Consider the following 21,880-nt stretch of genomic DNA (forward strand, 5'->3'; position numbering starts at 1 on the left):
GGTGAACCCATGGCTGTCCCCTCTATTTGTTTGTAGAATTTTTCCTGCCAAACGAAATAGCCTGAGTTCATTGTAAACTGAAATAGGGCTGAGATATTGGGAGGAAATTTAGCTTGGATTAGCTCTAAGGTTTCTTTGAGGGGGCATTCGTGAATAAGGAGGAGATGTCAAAACTGACCATTATGTTGGAGTGTGAGGTTTTCTATACTGGCTTTGAAGTGGGCTGAGTTTTTTATGTGTGATGGTGTGTTACCAGTATAGTGTGAGAGCGCTTTTGCTAAATGCTTGGCTAGTTTGTAAGTGGGGGAATCAATGCCATCCACTATGGGACGTAATGGCACATTATCTTTATGTATTTTTGGGAGCCCATATATGTGGGGGGGGTCTAGAGTTATAGGGTTTCAGTCTGTTGGTAATCTCTACAGGCCAAGAAGTGACCTTCTTAGGGAGCCTATGGAGTTTTCTAATTTGTGAGTTGGTGGGATTGTAATCAATGGGGAGGTAAGTGGAACGATCTAATAATAGAGCCTTGAGCTTACCTGTGTAATCTTTAAGATTAAGTACCACAGTGGCGTTTCCCTTATCCGCTTTGGTGATCACTATTTTTTTGTTTCTTTTCAATTCTTGTAGTGACTTGTATTCACTAATGGATAAGTTGGATTTCGGAGGCTTTGCTTTTGTGAGAACACAGGCCACATCCAATCTGATATCGTTGGCGATGTGGTTTGGGAGATCCATCTCCCAAACATCTCTCTAGATCCATCACCATTCCCTACATCCAAGGCACCTCGGAAAAAATCAACAAAATCTTAAAAAAACATGACTTGACCACCTGTTACAGACCACATAGAAAATTGGCATCCTTATCTGCTCCACTAAAGACCAACCACTTCCCCTAGACCTACCTGGTGTATACCAGGTCCCTTGCAGCTGTAAACTGTCCTACTTTGGCCAAACAGGCAGGACAGCAAATATCAGAATCTCAGAACACAAGGATTACATCAGATTTCACAAGTACAGCCACTCTGGGCTTGCAGACCACGCTCTGGATACTCTCCACAGAATAAGATGGAAGAAAGCCACAGTAATACACCGCAGCAAGTTCAAATATGAAAGACTATTCATGGAATCAGCCTCAGCCCTTAGGAACATGCCAAACCTCAACAAATTTGGATGCATGAGACTGCCCCAAATTTGGGAAACATTTATCAGAAGAACTTCAGCCCAAAGGCCAAGAACTACCAATATAGCCTGCCAGGGGGCACCATCAGGACTTTAGGAAAACGTTAACTTCCTAGCTTCTGTTCTCATTTGCTGTTATGTAGTACTTGTGTGCACTTGTCTTTGTAATAAGTTCCCAAGAAGATGGCAATGTGACGTATGCCGAAATATCGGAAAGTATATATTAAAGTTTATTTAATTTATATTTCTAGTGTACGCTGTCAATTCCTTAATTATTAGTTATGATGTTCCTGGTTGTCTTCTTATTGAGCAGCATCCAGTGTATGGTGATAAACATTTATATTATTGCTGAAGTATGACAGAAAGGAAGGGGGGGGGTGGAAATGTGGAGATAGAGAGATGTGGGTAAGACAAAGGTATGTGAACTTGAAACCTGGGTTTTTGGGGAAAAAAGGATAGAATATGATGAAACAAGATTAGAGGTGGGAGTAATGGGGTGTGAGCTGTTTCGACTGTGTGTCATCTTTGGAGCTCGTGGGAAAAGTGGAGGCTGTGTCATGTTGGCTTGGTGTTTTTGTGTTGAATGTATCTATGTTGTTTTTTATCGGTCAGAGTCGTTACCTAATTTTTATATTTTGTATCTTTGAACTCTCAGAGATTGTATAGGGGCTGTGAATTTATTGAGTTTTTGTCACATTTTATGGCAATTGTTTCCGATATTCTAAGCATTGTTTCATTTTCCTGTATGTCTATTATTATGGCTTTGTCGATTTGCGAGTATGCTTAAGAGCATGGACTGCTATTTTGTTTTTCTTTTGGTTATTATGTTTCTTATTGCCTAAATGTTCTGGGATTGATTCACGCTAATTCACAAGCCCTTGTGGAGTTTCTAAAAGAGAAGTTTGACCTCATTATGAACACCAATCCTGCTATGGCAATAATGAGAAGCTGTATTTTTGTAGATGCAGTTTTACAACAGAGATTACATAATTTGCAATTACAGGTTTCTCATGTATTATTTACCACAAATCAGTTGTGTATCATCATCATTATCTTCTTTCTCATCTGCCTAAGGTGGGCTGAGGCTATCATAAACAATAGCTTTCCAGGCCAATCTATCCACAGCTAAGTTATTTAAATTTCTGTAAGAGTTGAAAACAACTAATACTCTTGATGTTTTCTATCCATTTCCTTCTACTCTTCCTTTTTGGAGAATTTGAGGACTACTTTTTGTATGCTATCCATACTAGTGTAACTGTTTTTCTCTGATTCTTGTTATTATTGAAATATGGTAGAGTAATTCTTCTTTGATCTGCTGATTGGTTTTATTATTATTATTATTGAGAGAGACCTTCAGGGAGAGTCAGAGACTCATCGAGGGAGGCCACATACTACACACACCAGCTATCATACTTATTCTTGAATTCATTCATTTCGATTTTCATTTCAGTTCATGATATTTATTTTCCTCAAACACTTGTTTTTCAAAGTGTGTCAGTCTTTGTTCTTCCTTCTGTTTGATAATCCAAGTCTCTGTAACATAAAGAAAACTGTGAGGGGGGGGAGTACCATTGAACTATATACTTTGATTTTAAGTTTTTTGGACAGATGTATTTTTCCATATATTTGTAAGTTTGGTCATAGTAGACTACCTTAGATTTTTTATGTGTTTAATAGTTTCTTCATAATTTAGCCCGTGTGTGATCAATATGCTGAAGTAATTATATATTTTTTAACCTATTCCAGCTTATTTCCTTCTACTTCTAAGTTAAGCTTCTTCTTCTCCACGTCTGCCTATTTCCAGTGTTTTGGTTTTGCTAAAATTTATCTGCATTGCATAGTCTTTACTGTTTTTATGTAGGTTTTCAATCATATACTTTAAGTTTTACTTATTATTTATAAATAATACTATATCATCTCCATATTTTATACAATGCAAATTTTGATCATTACAGTTATTCCCATGTTTTCTGAAATACTCTTTTACTAGTTCTTCTAGGCATTTAACAAAAATGGTGAAAGTGGACATCCCTGCATGACACCATCCTCAACTGGTATTTCAAAAGTTTTCAGCTGAAAAGTTGCTGCAAATTTTATTGCTGCTGTATTCAGAGGACTATTCAGTATTTTTTTCTTCTAAAATTTCAAACAATTTATTTCTGCTTATTGAATTAAATGCTTTTGAAATCATCTATACTCTTTTACAATTCAGCTAATTGTAAAAGAGTATAGATGATTTCAAAAAAATTAAATTCTGCAGAGATGCTTTACATAGAACATTGTTGGTGCATCCCCAGCACATGCATATTATTTTTGCCAAGATAGCAGGCAAAGTCCAAAAGGAAGATAAAGATCTAAGTGAGTAATATAGTAAGAAATGCCTTAGAAGACTGAAATATAAGATCTGACAATATTGGAATCCTGACAGATAACAGAGTAATTTGGAGGAAAATTGTCAGTAGAAAGTTAATAATGATGTAACCTTTTCATGTTGTACTATCATAATATCCTGTACTTGCTGAAGGTACATATCAGGTGTTTGATGATGAGGAGGAAAATATGTTCTGTATGTTTTGTTGGGCAGAAGATCCAACTTCTGCCCTTGAGTGCTCTTACTCTCACTCATCATAGCAGATATTCTATCACCTTATCTTAAGGTGATGTAACAGCGGTAGCACCAATAAGGCAGTCCTTGCATTATTCTTCTATTCCAATTCCTGTATGGATGACCACAGCAAATTATCTCCCATGTTGTCTGGGAAGTAATTTCGGAGATGGAGATCTTTCTTGCAAGAAATAAGAGAGGACTATGTTGTGATAGTACTGAGAAGTATGTTCTCATACTTCTCAGTACTATCGAGAAGTATGAGAACCTCGCTGCACCTCCTTTAGTATTTTGTCAGAAAGAAATCAGAAGAATTCTTGATTAGCTTGGATACCAGCAATCATTCACTCTTAATGGTAATCTTTTGTTATCCTAAAAACTTCTGTTCAGATTTAATGTCTGTCCTGCATTGTTTTTTCAATCTTTCCTATTCAACTACTGGTATCTACCCTAGAGCATGAACTTCTTTACTACCTGATGCCCTACTAGCTAGTTAATGATCAGTTAATGATCAATTCTGCCATCCTTGGTCCACAGCTTGTCTCCTAGTCATCATTACCCACCTTTAGATGCATGCCTCAGAAATCAGAAGTTTGGAGAATTGACATGGTTTCTTTTGACATTTCCAGATCATTTGATCAGGTCTGGCACAGAAGGCTGCTCAGCACACATGTACACACTGCTTCTATTTGCTATGGGCTGTGTTTTGTGTATGGGAGGGGGGGGAACTACCACCATCTTATGGTCTGACTTTTATTATTTTCTATTGAGTTGCCAGATTCATCTACGGTTGCTCATTATATCACAGGATGGCTTCCTCTTCTCATTTTCCTGACAAATTCTGGGATTTGTACTTTCATCCACTTTCTTCATGTACAAAAATTACCTCTCACTGATCTCAAATCTCATCCATAGCATTGCAGATGTTGGTGCACTTATCCCTCTTCTTCATTTGTGAACCTTGTAGTGTATGATCATTTGAAGGTTCAAGATCTTTCATAATTACTGCCATAAATTCTGATTTCTTTGTTATTTTTCAGTTTTATAAGAATCATGTAGTGAACATCGGTACTATCACAACATAGTCCTGTCTTATTTCTTGCAAGAAAGATCTCACTTTTCCTTACTTTTAATAATGATTATATGATTACATTTCTCTTCTCTTAGGCTGACCTTCGCCTCTGGCATTTTCTGGTGCATCTCAGGCATAGCTACTTCAGCCTCCAAAAAACTAGGTACTTTTCCTCTCAAGACACTACTTCTGAACTGTACAATTGCTGACATTGACATGCTGTATAAATTACAAATATGCCAATTATTGGAATATATTCTACTCATACATTTAGCATGACACTCTTAAAATCTAAGGATGCTTTATACCACATAGAGGAGGGCATTCCAATTAATTGATGACCTCTTTCCCATTCACAAATTCACTCCAGTCAGTCTCTCATAAATGTTCTAATGTCTATTCTATAGGTATTTTTATGGGTAGTGTTCTGCTGAACTGACCACCATCATTTCTCATCTTTCCAAGATGGTAAGAATGCAAATACCTACCAGTCAGCATCTATTTACTATTCAGTTCAGACTTTCCAAACTAACTTCTCTTCTTTCTCTTTCATTCCATCTACCACTCTTCTTTGGAACAGCTTCCCTTATCTTCATTCTTCATTTAGCTGTTCAAGGAAATCTTATTCTTTCTTTTTTTCTTAACCTCTTGCCCACATGCAATACTGTTATGTTATAGGTTTTAATCTTTCTATGAGTGGGTCTGATATTAAGAAAATAAATAAAATAAAAATAAACACTTGAACACTGTGTTGCTTAACATTCAATAAACCGTGGCTCCAACATGATTATTGATTTGGTTGCATGAGTAATCATGTTGGAACAAATATTTATTTAATGTTAAGTAACAGGAAGAACTAAAGCATCTGAAATTTAAACATCTAATTTCTTCATATCCTAGTGTGAATCCACCACCACCACCATCCTGCTAATTGGAGACCTGAAGAGGCTTGAAAAAGTTCCATGTTTGGTCTCTAGAGAAGAGTTTTCTGGAATATGTAACAAAATAAATAAAAATATAAAAAATATAAAATTAATAAAAAAATTGAAAATAAAAACCTTATCCCATGCATGTTATTAAGGTACTATATGTTTACAAAAAAAATTCACATGCAGCAGTTGCATAAAAAAAATCCATTGAGCTGTGTGTATGTGTAATTTTTTCTTGCATAATTTTTATTACTTTAGATAGGATAAAGTTAGATAACCTTGTTCCCCTGCTTTAGTAACTTAAATAAGAAACTTTAAAAAACATTTCAGGCCACCAAGGAGTGGTGAAATAGGCAATGAACAATGAAAATTATTTACACTTAAAGGTATTCAAAAATATCCACTACACAGCAGTAAGCTACCTTTTAATTGGAGAGTGATGATGCTACCCACTCTGCGAACTAGTCTAGCAAATTGATACAGTGGAGGCTACTGTAGAGCAGTCAGAAGATCAGCATATATTCTTTCATGGGCTTATCCAGCTCTTTCAAACAAAGATCTTGGGAATATTTTATGGCCATTTCCACTGTGAAATATTACAGTTTTTCAGAAAAAACTGGCTACGAGTACATGCAGTTGACTGATATACCTATTAGCTTTAGTTACTTCAGCATTAATTTTAAAACAAGTCAGTTTTGAAAAGCCTAACAGCCAACAGATAATATTTGCACACATGCTAGTTTGTGAAAATGACTATGCTAATAGATGCTCCATTTCACATAATTTTCATTTAAGTTTTCATAGTTTTTCAGGATAATGCCTTTAAAATTATGTGAAATGGAGCATCTATTAGCATAGATGCTCCATTTCATTAAAATTAATTTCATTAATTAAAATTCAGGTTCCATAATATTAATTTTTTTTTATCTTTTGTTTTATAATGCTCCCATCACTTCCTTCAGCATTATATCATCAGCTTAAAATTGCTGTTTTCATAGTAATAGACTATATATAATGGCATGATATTATTCAGTAATCTCGCACCCATTTTATAAAATGAGTATCAATTAAAAAAATATCAATTTTTATATGCCTTTTATATAGAAGTGACAACAGTTCCCTAATTATATCTGCATTTGGCATTGTCATAAATATGCAAAAATGCACCACACAGAAGGAAATAAAAATACTTATAAAATTTAAATAACCATCACTATATATAAACAAATTTTATAAAAAAAAAAAGTATGTTTTAATTAGATAAGATCATACATAGAATTAAATGATAATATCAACTGAGGAAATGGAGGAAAAATAAAACAAACTCAATAATAATAATAATAATAATAATAATAATAATTGTATGATGATACACAGCCGAGAGTCCCCTTTGCGGGGAGGTACGGCACCATCTCAGTCCCCCCAAATTTTATCCGGGCTCTGGAACTGGCATAGCTGACGAATCAGATCTATGGCTAGGTCAGTATTCCTGTCTGCAATCCGTGTGTGTTCACTGGACCGGTTTGCCTGCTTGTGGGATGAAAACCCCCAGATAAACTGGTGGAAAAAAACCCTGCTGTCCACGCCCAAGACCGGCTAACTTGGCTATGGCTGAGGAAGACCCATAAGCTCCTCGCGTCATTGACGGGAATCGAACCTAGGACACTCCTTCCCCAGGCATATGGTTGTGAAGTGCATAGCCACTAGGCTAACCACGCAGACAACAAACTCAATAATATGTACTCATGCTGTATTGCTTGAGTTTGCACATCACAAAGAAATGTTTTCTTCTGCTTTTTTTTTTTTGTCTGTCATATGACAGGTTATAATATTAATTACTTTATAATGATTTTAATGTTAAAAAAAGGAAGCAAAGCTATTTTTGGTAATGCAGCACTTTTTTTTTATTTATACAACTAGATTACAGAGATGCTAAATAAATGGGGATTGTATTAAATAGGATTATTAATTTGACATATCTGTATGAATTTTTTAAAGGTAAGGATGATTTAGTATGTGGGCCTGGACTTGATAAAGCTGAGATGGTATGTAATTAGGAGGTGTTGAAGATGAAGAACTGATAATTTGAGCATAGAGATACTAATCAGATAGCCAGAAAACAAGAATAAACCAGTAATGAAAAATATTAACTAACCTAAGATTTTTTTTAAAAAAGCTGAAAATAAAACAACATTACTGGCTTGATGGGTGAAGCATAAAATGCTTTTTGTTTTTCCCGTTGTCTGTGTCGAGAAGCTTGATTGGGGGGGGGGGGGGTTGTGAGCCTTATGCTTGCACTTTGTGGACTATGGGGTTAACTCTGTTCTGCTGAGAGTAGGATTGCCTTGGGTCTTTTATGTTTCTGATAGTCGCGTTTGCTATAACTGGAAGCTTGTCTGATGAGTGCTTATTGCCTTATGCTCGCACTTTGTGGACTATGGAGTTAACTCTGTTCTGCTGAGAGCAGGATTACCTTGGGTCTTTTATGTTTGTGATAGTCGTGTTCGCTATAACTGGAAGCTTGTCTGATGAGTGGGTTGGGATGAGAGTGTGCCTTGCTGAAGAATGTTTCTGCTTGATTGTGGAGGAGGGAATAGATGTTTGCGGTTCCGGTTAAAAAAACAAAAGGAGTATAAAACCTGTTATATACACAGCAAGTCAGCAACATGATGGTGTTGCTGGCCATTTCGTTTTAAAACATTATCAGATATAGAACAGAGATAACTGATTTTTCTGTGTAGTTTAACGAAATGATGTATTAAGAAGAATTAGATTGGGTTGAGAGTATTGGGGAGTTTGACTGGTTCAAGAGTGGAGCATTTGGTTGGTTTGAGAGTTAGGGAGTAATTTATTTTATTTAATTGCCCAAGGGAGGAGTACATAGCATCTTTTTGTGTTTATAGCATATTAAGTGGTTCTTATAATTTAGTGATTCAGAGTAACATAATTTGGTTTTGTTTTCTCGGAAAATGATAATGGTGACCTTCTGATTTCAGGAGTGCGTTTGGACTGTATTTCATGTAAGGATATCTCAGTGATAGAACAGACAGCACAAAGTAACTAGTCTGGAATGAGAATATTGTAATCTCACTAATGTTCAATTAGGCATAATTTTATAGAACATATCGAAGATCTAATATAACAGGTATTGCATCCTGACTGCCAGTCAAACTTATAAACAGCATTATGCCATAATGACATGTTTTGTCTGAGCTATTGTGGTTCTGTGTTTAGTAAATTTTGTAGTTTGTTGCTGGTAGTGAAGACAGTTTTGTAATATGAATATTTGAAGACATGTTTTGTGACTTTATGGATGTATGGCAATGTTAAGACTATATGGGATTTTGATGCATTTTTTGAGAATATGGTATGTGATTTTGGATTCTTTGAATAGCATGATCTATTAGTTGTTGAGGATACTTTCAAGAATTGAAGATCTCTTTCAGATGAGTAATTTCTTGGTTTAAATCAGTGATAGAGTATGAGTATTTGTACTTAATGAATTGTGCCAATACAACAGATTTTTTTATATAATAAGGAAGATAGATGAAATGTAAATAATTTCTGATGTTAGTGGGTTGGTGGTATACTTTGTACTGGGGGATTGGATCTAATAAGAGTTGGGTATAAGAAGTTTATGGATTTATTTTCTTATTCAATGGAGAATTTTAATCTGAGACTAAATGAATTTAAAGAAGGAAATGGATGTTGTATGGCATTTGCATTCCTGATAGACAATATATTATCCACATGTCTACTGTAGTAAGAGATGCCAGTGGGTAGAAGAGTGAATGCAAGAAAAAGTTCACTGAGTAGACTGCTAATGTTTTGGCCCATGAGAAGACTGAAAATTTGTTCATAAAAGCGGTCATTGTATTTAAAGAAATTTTACCGAGATTATTGTTTTTATTTAAACCAATTAATCGCACATCTAAAAGAGATTTTCCATTCTTTGCCGTACCTCCAACAACTATAAATTACGCTCTTCATTCAGCCCACAATCATATAACTTCTTCACAAAGAAACATATCAAAATCCCATATGTTCATACCATTTATAAAGCTATCAAATGTATCTTCAGATACTTAAATTACAGAACTGCCTTCGCTACCAGCAACAGACTACACTACTTACTAAAACACAGAACAACAAATAGTCCAGACCAGTGTGTTATTATGGCATAATGTTGTTGATAAGTTGAACTACCAGTCTGAATGTAATACCTGTTATATTGGATGCCCAGATCTAACATTCATTCTATAAAGTCACATCTAATTGAACATTATCAAACAGACTACTTACTTTTCACTGCTATGAAAAAAAAAAAACATACTTGCAACAATAAAAATCCCACCACTGAGATATCTTTATATGCAATCCAAAAAAATGTAATCATATTACAATAACTCTTAGTATGGGAATACCGTGAGTAGACATATAAATACAAAATTAATGAAGGAAAATCTCACGTAAAAATATTTTTTTAATAGTATAATTTTTGCCTGTGTGTCACAGCAGGCATCTTCATTACATGCTAAGCTCAAATTAAACAATAACTGACAATTCCAAAAAGCGCCACCTAAGTAATCATGTAAGATAACTAAAAAGGTCAATAAAATTTCCTAATAAAAAAAAAAAAAAACTATCTATAGAATAAAAAGTTAGGAAAGATTAGCTGATTTGTAAAGTACTATCTCCCATAAAGGGGATAGACATAAGCCATCAGATCTGTTTAAGGTAGGAGAGTGGAGTAAAGTTTTACATGTTTCTTTATAAAGCCGTTTTATGGGGAACTGACTTTTGTGAAGGACTTTTGTCTTTTTCCAATGAACTCTATGTCTGATTAAGATGGCATATTCTGCAAGTCCAGACTGTTCAGGTTTAAGGTACCAAATATATGACTGGTATTCTTCTAGTCGAATAGAGGCAGATCTTCCTGTTTGTCTGAAATAAGATAATCCATAAGAGCAAGGAATCTGGTACACACCTGGATAATTAAGATGTGGAAGCTTGTCCTTCATAGAAGTGAGAAAGGTGGAGATTTTTCTGACTTGTCAAAAGGCAACAAAAATATTCAGTGGTTTTAAAACTTTTGCTTATACGTTTGCTAATGCCATGTACATAAGGGATAGGAATGCGTGTTATTTCTTCTGTATTTGAAGAGGAAGACATATTAAAACTACTCAAAGCTCTTTTGATGAAGGAATTCTTGTATCCATTAGATAGAAAGGAAGAAGTAAAATATTGCAGTTCTTTCTGTAAGAGATCGTCTGAAGAACAAAAGGAGTTGGCCCAATGAACCAGTGTTTTAATAGTTCCTGCCTTTTGACTGGGATGGGATGATGAGATTCAGTATGGATATAATGGCCAATATGAGTCTTCTTTCTCTAAACTGAGAAATGTAGGTTACCATCTGGTTGGCGAAGAATTAGATCTAAAAAGGCTAACTGCTTATTTGATTCTATTTCAAGGGTAAACTGGATTCTTGGATGAAGTGCATTTAACATAGTGAGAAACTGTTGAAGTTCATCAGAAAAGCCATTCCAAATAGCAAAAATGTCATCCATATATCTGAACCAATGAGTATGTCTGGGTGAAATGTTGTCAAAGATACGTTTTTCAAAATGTTCCATAAAGAAGTTGGAGATAGCAGGAGAAAGAGGATTGCCCATTGTTGTTCCTTCAATTTGTTGATACAACTTATTTTTAAAGGAAAAATAGCCAGAATGTATTACAAAATCAAATAATTTTACAATGCCTGAAGGAAATTCCTGTTGCAGTAATTCAATACGTTCAGATAAAGGAACATTTGTAAATAAAGAAACAACACTGGGAGTCAATTGAATGGACTTAATTCTCTTATAGATAATGTATCGACTTGGAGTGAAGATCAAAAGAAAAAACTTAGAACCTTCTTCGGTCGTCCACCTAGATTGTATGGTCTTCCGAAAGTTCATAAACCAGGCATTCTATTGAGGCCAGTTGTAGATTGTATAGGTTGTCCCACTTACAAAATTTCAAAATTTTTATCAAATTTACTCACTTCCTCAACTAGAAGAACTGATACTTATATAAAAAATACTTTAGATTTCAAAAATAAAATTTCAGATCTTCATTTGGACGTTTCTGATATCATGATTAGTTTAGATGTTGTTCCTTTATCTGAAAGTATTGAATTACTGCAACAGGAATTTCCTTCACACATTGTAAAAATATTTGCTTTTGTAATACATTCTGGCTATTTTTCCTTTAAAAATAAGTTATATCAACAAATTGAAGGAACAGCAATGGGCAATCCTTTTTCTCCTGCTATCTCCATCTTCTTTATGGAACATTTTTAAAAACATATCTTTGACAACATTTCTCCCAGACCTACTCATTGGTTCAGATATGTCGATGACATTTTTGCTATTTGGAATGGCTCTTCTGATGAACTTCAACAGTTTCTCACTAAGTTAAATGCAGTTCATCCAAGAATCCAGTTTACCCTTGAAATAGAATCAAATAAGCAGTTAGCCTTTTTAGATCTTCTAATTCTTCGCCAACCAGATGGTAACCTACATTTCTCAGTTTATAGAAAGAAGACTCATACTGGCCATTATATCCATACTGAATCTCATCATCCCATCCCAGTCAAAAGGCAAGAACTATTAAAACACTGGTTCATCGGGCCAGCTCCTTTTGTTCTTCAGACGATCTCTTACAGAAAGAACTGCAATATATTACTTCCTTTCTATCTAATGGATACAAGAATTCCTTCATCAAAAGAGCTTTGAGTAGTTTTAATATGTCTTCCTCTTCAAATACAGAAGAAATAACACGCATTCCTATCTCTTATGTACATGGCATTAGTGAACATATAGCAAAAGTTTTAAAACCACTGAATATTTTTGTTGCCTTTCGACTGGTCAGAAAAATCTCCACCTTTCTCACTTCTACGAAGGACAAGCTTCCACATCTTAATTATTCAGGTGTCTACCAGATTCCTTGCTTTTGTGGATTATCTTATTTCAGACAAACAGGAAGATCTGCCTCTATTCGACTAGAAGAACACCAGTGTTATATTCAGTACCTTAAACCTGAAATTAAAACTTAAACCATCTTAACCAGACAATAGAGTTCATTGGAAAAAGACGAGTCCTTCACAAAAGTCGGTTCCTCATAGAACGGCTTTATAAAGAAACATGTAAAACTTTACTCCACTCTCCTAACTTAAACAGATCTGATGGTTTACGTCTATCCCTTTTATAGGTAGGAGATAGACGTAAACCTTTTTTTTTTTTTTTTTTTATTAGGAAATTTTATTGACCTTTTTAGTTATCTTACACTAGCTACTTAGGTGGTGCTTGCCTATGATACACAGGCGAAAATTATACTATTAAAAAAATCTTTTTACGTGAGATTTTCTGTCATTAATTTTGTATTTATTTGTAACCATATTACATTGCTTTGAATCACTAGTTATAAGAACTACCCAATATGCTATAAACACAAAAAGACCATATGTACTCTCTCTTTCCCTTGTGGCAATTAAATAAATTGTTCTCCATGACTCTCAAATGAACCAAATGCTCTCTCGCTCTCGAACCAATCAAACTATCTGATACTATCAACACAACCTAACTCCTCTTAATGTGTTGTTTCATTAAACCATGTGTCAACCTCAGAAGTAGTTATCTCTGTTCTACATCTGATGACATTATAAAATGAAACAGCCAGCACATTCATGTTGCTGGCTTGCTGTGTTTGTATATAGCAGGTTTTATATTCCTTTGTTCTTTATTTTCAGCTCTTTTAAATTCTTAGTTTGTTAATTAAGTTTTCATTATTGGTTTATTCAATTTTTCTGACTATCTGATAAGTATCTGTATGCTCAAATTATCAGTTCTTCATCTTCAACACCTCTTAATCACATGTCATCTCAGCTTGATCAATCATTGCCCAAGTACTATTATCATCCTTTCCTTCAAAAAATGCACACACACAGGTATATGTCAGATTAATATTTCTGTAACTTAGTTGGATAAATCAATAAAAAAAATGGCACTCCATTACAAAAAATAGCTTTGCTTTCTTGGTTTAATATCAAATATAGGAATCACAATTTTCTGAATTTGAAGAATTAATTATTTAAATTTCACATTTTTGTGGTTACTGTTTACAAAAGTTTATTTTAATGTAAACATAATGCTTGGAATACTAAGATATACTTTTTTAAAATTTTTTTTTAGGTTATCTGGCAGGATTTGATGGCAGTAATCAGTTTGATAGAATTGGGGGAAGTAAGTGTTCTGTTAAAAAATACAGTACCTTAAATTATGGAAACTAATACATGTACAGTCTGCTCTCACCATAACAAATACTGCTATAGTGAAATCACCTCCTTATAACAAACTACCAAAAGCATCTTCCAGGCTTGAAGCCATTAGTATAATGTAAGAATAACTGTATGCAACAAATTCAACACACTATGTATACAGTCGACTCCTGCTATAATGAACTTGTAGGATCAACAGAATAATTTTAGTGGGAGTGTTATGATCATAGCCATTGGTTTCTGATGCTAATCTTTACATGATATCCAATATTATGATAGTCAAAATACATTATTTAAGCCACAGAGTTTTCACTATATTTCATTTTCTTTGGCTCAGTCTTTATCCAGCTCTCAGTTTCTTATCTTTTACCACTACAATGGAACACCAGTTGGGATAACCTTCCTGATTTCTGTGTCCAACTTCTATGATGTACTTTATTGTAGAAAGTGTGTTTTAGTTTGGGTACAAAGCATATTATACTTGACAAGAAATTATATTCTTGTTTTAATCATAAATCCAAGCATATGCAAGTTTGTGCATGAAGTATCTTCCTTATCCTAATCTTGTGGCATTTTCCCTTTGAGAGAGTTATTATTATTATTATTGTTTGGGGCAACTCCAAGGAGTCAACAGACTCATCGAGGAAGGCCCTAACATCATGTCAACAACAACTATTCAACATTCACACAGTATCTATCATACCTTGCCTTGCACCCACAACAGACTCTGGAAGCTTATTCAACTCATTCACTACTCTCCAAGTAAAAAACCTAGCTCTAACACCCTTATCAACCACGCTCTTGCCCAGCTTCCATTCATGGCCCCTAGTCCTCCCACCACCAGTCATATTTTCAAAAATATCTTCTGGATCAATCTTATAGAAACCCTTCAGTAATTTGAATGTCTCAATCATATCACCCCTCCTTTGCCTATCGACCAATTTCTGCAACCCACAAATCCTCAACCTATTCTCATAAGGTTCATTCCACAGACCTGCTATCATCTTGGTCACTCGTCTCTGGATCCTCTCCACTTCCTTCCCATCACGAAGAAACCCTGGTGCCCATAACTGGGCACAGTAGTCCAGATGGGGTCTTATCAAGGCTCGATACAGAGGAACAACAACTTGTTTGTCTCTGCATGTTAAAGTATTTTTCAGAAGCCAAGTGATTTGGTGAGCTGTTTTAGTCACTTTTGCAATGTGCCCCCTAAACTTCAATTCCCTATCCACCAACACTCCCAAATCCCTGGCCTCATCAATCTCCTGGAGTATGGTTCCACCAATGCGATATACTGCTGCTATTCTTTTCATCCCAAAGTGTATAACCTTACACTTTGGCACATTAAATTGACATCCATTTTTCCTAGCCCAGTCCTCCAAACTATCCAAATCATCCTGTAAAATTTTGACATCCTGTGCACTCATAATTGCTCTACCCAACTTTGCATCATCAGCAAACAAGTGAACACTTCCTCTCAAATCCTTTCCTATATCATTGATGAACAAATTGAAAAGCAGTGGTCCAAGAACAGAGCCCTGTGGCACTCCACTAGTCACAAGCCGTCTTTTAGACTCCACTCCTGAATAAACCACTCTCTGGTATCTCTCCTTCAACCACCCTCCTATCCATCTCACCAACCCTATATCTATCCTCATCTGCTCCAGTTTACTGATTAGGGTTCTATGTGGTATCCTATCAAAAGCCTTGGCAAGGTTCAGTAGTATTACTGTAAACCCATTACCCCTATCCAGTTCAGCCGTCAATGTGTTATAAAACGTGAGCAAGTTACTGAGGCATGATCTACCCTTCACAAAACCATGTTGTCCCCCATACAATATCCCATTTTCATCTATCCAATCCTGTATTCTTTTCTTGACTAATTTCTCTAAGACCTTGACAATGATTCCTGATATGCTAATTGGTCGGTAATTTACAACAGCAGTCCTGGAACCACCTTTATGCAGTGGAACTATTTTCCCCTCTTTCCACCCCCTCGGGACTAACCCAGACCCGAGACTCAAATTAAACAAAATGGTCAAGGGTACTGACAGTTCTTTAGCTGCTTCTCGTACAACACGAGCTGGTATACCATCCAATCCCACAGATGTATTGACATTGAGGTTATGCAATAGACTACTCACCTCCACTTCATTAACCACAATTCCCGTATAATCTACTGGTACATTCGTTTCTGCAATGTCACCACCTGGATGATATATTCTTGCAAAGTGCTCACTCAGTAACTCAACTATATCAACTGATTCAGTTACCTCCCTACCATTGGCATTCTTTAAAATCATTCTGCCATGTACATTTTTCCTTTTACTTGCTACATATCTAAAAAAACTGTTTAGGATTCTCTTTAGCCTGCATGGCCAATGTTCTTTCGTAATCCTTTTTTGCTTTTCTTACCACACTCGTTACCCTTCTGGCCTGTGCTTTATACCGTTAGTGTGCCTGCCGGTCACCTTTCTCCTTAAATTCCCTCCATAGTTGTTTCTTTTTTTGCAGCTCAAGCATAATGGTGTTATTCATCCATTTAATCCCTAGTTGATTTATTATTCTGACTCTAGGTATACAGTCAGCCATTGCTTCATGCAAACACTTCTTAACTACCTCTCATGCACTATCGACTTCTAGTCTTTGCAGTTGTACATGCCATGGCACTGAACCAATCACATTCCTAAGCTTGTCATACTTTCCAGCCCGATAATTCCACATGTATCCTTATATTAACTATCCCACTCTGATTTGTTGTTCTTATTTGCTCGGGCATATCCTGTCTTAATTGAAAATTCTACACTTTTAGCCACCTCCCAAGTCAAGACCCTATGATCACTCTCACCGATTGGTGGCAATGTGGTCATATTTGTTACAGCCAAATCCTCAGATGTAATTACTAGGTCAAGCACTCTCTGATCCCTAGTATTTTCCATTACATGTTGTCGCAGATAGTTATCCCTTAATAACCTCATAAAATTCAATTCCTTCCTCCCATGTGTCCTCTCCTCACTCCAATCAATGCGACCATAGTTGAAATCTCCCATAATAATCACCCTCCTTCCACTCATTTCTTCTATTTGCTTGTGCATACTGTCACCACCATCTTTTCCATCACCTGATCTATAGCAGCACCCAATTGTATATTTAGTTCTGCTAGCCTCAATCTCACACCAAATGGCCTCAAATGTGCTCTTTTCTCTATCCTGCAATTCAACTTCTATTCTCGTTGGCTGCAGCTCATCAGCTATCATCAACAATACTCCTCCCCCCATTTTATTCTCCCTGTCATTCTTGAACACACTATACCCATCACATTCAATCCCACTAGCTATATCATCTACAGTCAGCCATGTTTCACTAATACCAATAACCTGTGGTCTGGAAGTGCCAACCATGGCCAAAAACTCTTCCTTCTTGTTCCTAATACTCCTAGCATTAGTGTACATGAATTTAAGACCCCCCATTAGCCCCAACCCTACCTTGATGCCTTATATTAACTATCCCACTCTGATTTGTTGTTCTTATTTGCTCGGGCATATTATATTCATTCTTACATTCAACTGCCTCCCTAAGGACTGTATATCTACTCCCCCCCCCCTTAATAAATCTAGTTTCCCTGAATTTGCACATCCACAACATTCAGCAACACTTTCTCAAGTCTTCTTACACCGTAACCATTCAAATGCAAGCCATCCATCTTATATAGATTCTTTCGCCCATCGAACTCACTCCACACGTCCACAAATTCCACACCACTCGTCATACATAACCCACGCATAAAGTCATTCGCAATTATGGCCCTCCTTTTAAACATTTCACTGTCATACCGTGGCAAAAGACTAATCATTCTAACTCTCTCACTCTTTTCTTTTGCTACCTCAAACAATTCATTCAGGTTTTTTATCATTTCCATTTTGTCTCCTTTCAAATCATTCGTACCTGCCACAACAATCATTTCTTTCACCCTTTCCTTTTGCTCTCTAATAGACTCAGTTACATCTTTTATGGTCGCACCAGGTTGGTACGATTTTGTCAAATCCTCTACTATCACACCTCGTACTAACGAGTCTCCATACAGCACTCTATCCTTCATTTTGTTCATGTTCACACTCATACGTCTATTTTTCCTGTCATACTTTTTATTATTGGCTGGTTCATTCACTCGACTTTTGCTCATGCGCTCTAGCTGCTGTTTTGCCGTTTGTATCGCACCATTCAACTACGTGATCTCACTCATTGTGTCTATCTCATCTTTTTTATTCTCAGTAAAACCATTAATACTATCATTCACACTTTCTACATTCACACTCTCACAATTCTCTACAACCTCGCCGTTTCTTGTCATATCCCTATTTTCTTCATTCTGAAGTTTGACAAAAATATCGCACTCACGATCCGAAATACTCTTCAATTTCTCATTCTCCCTACATTTTCTACACACATTCACTCCTTTATTATCATCTAACCACACTCCGACCGCACTCGCAAAGCGTACATTTCGCAGCTAGTACACTGAATCATCTCTTTTATACTACCGTTCTTTGATAAAGATGGCGAACCATCATTACTAGCCGCCATTTTCCTTCGTACTGGAGCGATACTTACTTGCAACGTATTTTATCAAATTATAAATTATAACACACCAAAAACACACAAAAAGATGCACTAAGAGATGCAAGGCAAACAAAACTACGCAATATTAAATAAATTTATCAACGATAACTGAAAATAATACTTATCTTATCCGGAGCTTTCACGAACACTACACACTACGAATCCCTCTAGCGGCGACAGCCCCAAACTAAAGCAGTTGCAGCTAATTACTAAGGAGATATGATGAAAGGTGGTAAATATAGTCATAAGTATTTAAAACGGGACCGGTTTGCCAGTTCTGGGGGATGAAAAACCCGAGTTTCTGGGTGCACCCCCCAGGTAAAGGTTCCTCATGTCACTGACAGGAATTGAACCTAGGTCTTTCCAACCAAAGGGCTTCGTCTATACCTACTGAGTTACAACAGAGGCTTGAAATATATATAGAGGCTGTTCATTTCATGCTAATTGTGTCAGCACTTTGCTTATGCTTGGGTTTAGGATTTAAACAAGAATATAATTTCTTGTCAAGTATAATTTGTAACCAAGTGCAAAAACTTTACAGCTATCACTGATCCAAAGTATTTTAATAATATGGTAATACACTATTTTACTAGTTGTATGTATTAGTATATTAGTATTGCTTTATAGTTTCACAAGTGCTATATACAAATTTGCATTATAAATAAACTTATCTTCTGAAGAGAAAAAGGTCCCCAAACTTAACAGAGTTAAAGAACATAATCATTATGCAAAATGTCTTGTTTTCTCTTCAAGATCACTGGTTTTGATGAGAATACCCAAACTAAAGCAGTTAACTTCAAAGTTTTAAAGTACAGTTTCTTGTGCTCCAATAATGCCATTAAAATACAATTACTTACCTCATAGCTGTTTTTCTTCTTAAACAAAAAAATAACTTGTGCACAACTTTTCTTAAGGGTGAAGGTATTTTTCCTTTCCTATTTCCTTGAAATATAAAGATAATTTTAAGTTCCCTTTTTCCTTTTGGAAATTTCTTCTTTATTCTTAAACACAATGTCATCTCTTTCAGGTGTTTACAGCACTTAACTAGAATATGTTTCCTGCATAATGTATCACAATGAACTGTCCATTACTTTGGAGAAACTATATATCACTTTTATCTATGCCACAACTTAGCTTCATATAAAAGAAATTCATCTGTTAATTTTAGCATAACTGTTTGTTTCCCTTATAATGCTCTTTTCTGCTTTTTTGGCTTAAAAATTTCTTTAAGCTCTATTTGTCCTCTAAACTTCAAGTTTTTAGAACATCGTCAATGCCAGAGCTGTTTTATTATTCTCTCTCACTCACTAATTCAACTTCCTCATCAGAAGTACAATCTTCATGCAGGCGCACTACTGCCTGATGCGGTAAGCAACATACTAGTGAGATGAAAGTCGCTTGTTGTAAACAAGCTTTAAACCTTGTTCTTTAACCTCCCAACCGGCCAGGATGTCTATAGACGTCCAGCTAAATCTGGATACGATGCATGCTATCTGTTGAAAGAACATGGATAAGAAGCGCAATTCGGCCAGCATGTCCATTAGAAGGTGTGATAATCCCTTATGCTGAAGAGAGCACTTAATTAGATTATCTCAGGCTCATAGCTGTGACTCAGTTACCTATAACAAGAAATGCAGTTGCTTGTTCTATGCTGGGTAACTGAATTTTAGTTATATTGGATAAACTAAAAATATAGAAATTATTTTTATTTTCTCTTTTTATTGTACAATACAATTTTAATGGCTGGACAAAATAAAGATCCTTGCATAATTTCTTCACTTAAATATTGCGTTACCTTCGAGTACCAATTTAATTTTTAATTTTTTTTTTGTGCTAATTTTTTCAAATCGCTTACTCCACAAAACATTTTCTTTGTTCTCGAAGAAATTAATTCATGATAATTATTTGAAATATTATTTAAAAAACCAGCTGCCGACGTTCGAGATTATGTTATATTTTTGTTCAAAATCATGATTCGAAGAATACTTCACAGATTTCCTGAAGGACATGGTTGAGCGACTTTGCTTTATAGAGAATAATGAAATTCTTTAATCATATCACAAATTTTTTTTCTTCTTTACATCGTATGTTCTTTGCACTTTCACCTTCTTAGTTTTCCCTGTATCATTACAAAATAAAATTAACGGTTACAATTTAAATTGATATGTATATATTTTCTGCTAGTTCAGACATTATGCTTCAATTGTATAATAAGCAATACTTTTGCTTATATATATATATATATATTTAAATTACAAAGTTTTATATTAAAAATTTCCACTACAAAAGTTCTACAGAATCAACAATATTATTGTCATATTTCTTTTTCTCGTGTGGGAGAAAACGGTAAAATGTCACTCTTATAATTGTATCAGATGTTACAATGGCAAAAATAGTAAGAAAAAAAATCATTTGTACTTTCTTTTCAAAACACAAAGAGAGACCATTGTAAATTCACCCAATGAAAAAGAAAATACTCCATATTTTTCTTGTGTTATCTGATTTTTTTCTTGTAGTACAAAGAAGAAATCACTGCACATAAGATGGTAGAATACAAGAGGGCAAAAATCTGTAGATTGATTACACTATAGCTGATAGAGAATTCATGCCAGAAAAATTATTTATGTAAGAGTTCTAACATCAGCAGATATAATGACATTTTCTTCTAGTTTAGATATGTGGCATTGTTGAAGTAGCTAAACCTTTGCTACTATTTACACTAAAATGAATGGACATGTTTCCCCAAGTGGTTTACGTTCATAGCAGTTGTCTTGCGAACGATTTATAAAATAAATTCTCTGAAATATCCGGAAATTGAATAAGTCTTCAATATAACCTTCCTGCCTTCCCCAAAAAATAAGATTATGTGAAGCATATGCTCCTTTTCTTTTAGAATAATTCAAGTCCTCTTTTTCAAGATAATTATATGAAATAATTTATACTTTTTCGATAATAAAAATGAAACTGATCATTATAAATTAAGAACTTATTTCAGCATAAATACTGTATCAGCCTAAAAGAAATGGCTGTATTTTTTTCTATGTTAGGATGTCTACTAATTGAAAATGAAACACGACATTCTTGATGTATCTCGCACTATAGCTTGAGGCACTTTAGTGTCCCTTCTAGCTAAGTGTTCTCAATTTTCTTCCTCA

The 21,880-nt window shown here is 35.2% G+C and overlaps 1 protein-coding gene across 1 annotated transcript in view; it reads left to right on the plus strand.

The window, feature by feature from the left end:
- rt (Protein O-mannosyltransferase rt) overlaps positions 1 to 21,880 on the plus strand; it is a 375,338-nt gene that overhangs the window by 38,685 nt on the left and 314,773 nt on the right. Inside the window, exon 4 of the mRNA XM_090396396.1 lies at positions 14,020 to 14,070. Within this exon, the coding sequence (XP_090252522.1) occupies positions 14,020 to 14,070 (51 nt within the window). The remainder of the gene's footprint in view (positions 1 to 14,019; positions 14,071 to 21,880) is intronic.

Source organism: Typopeltis vanoorti, chromosome 8 (assembly GCF_054136105.1).
Source record: "Typopeltis vanoorti isolate ZY-2024b chromosome 8, IOZ_Tvanoo_1.0, whole genome shotgun sequence".
Taxonomy (NCBI): Eukaryota; Metazoa; Arthropoda; class Arachnida; order Uropygi; family Thelyphonidae; genus Typopeltis; species Typopeltis vanoorti.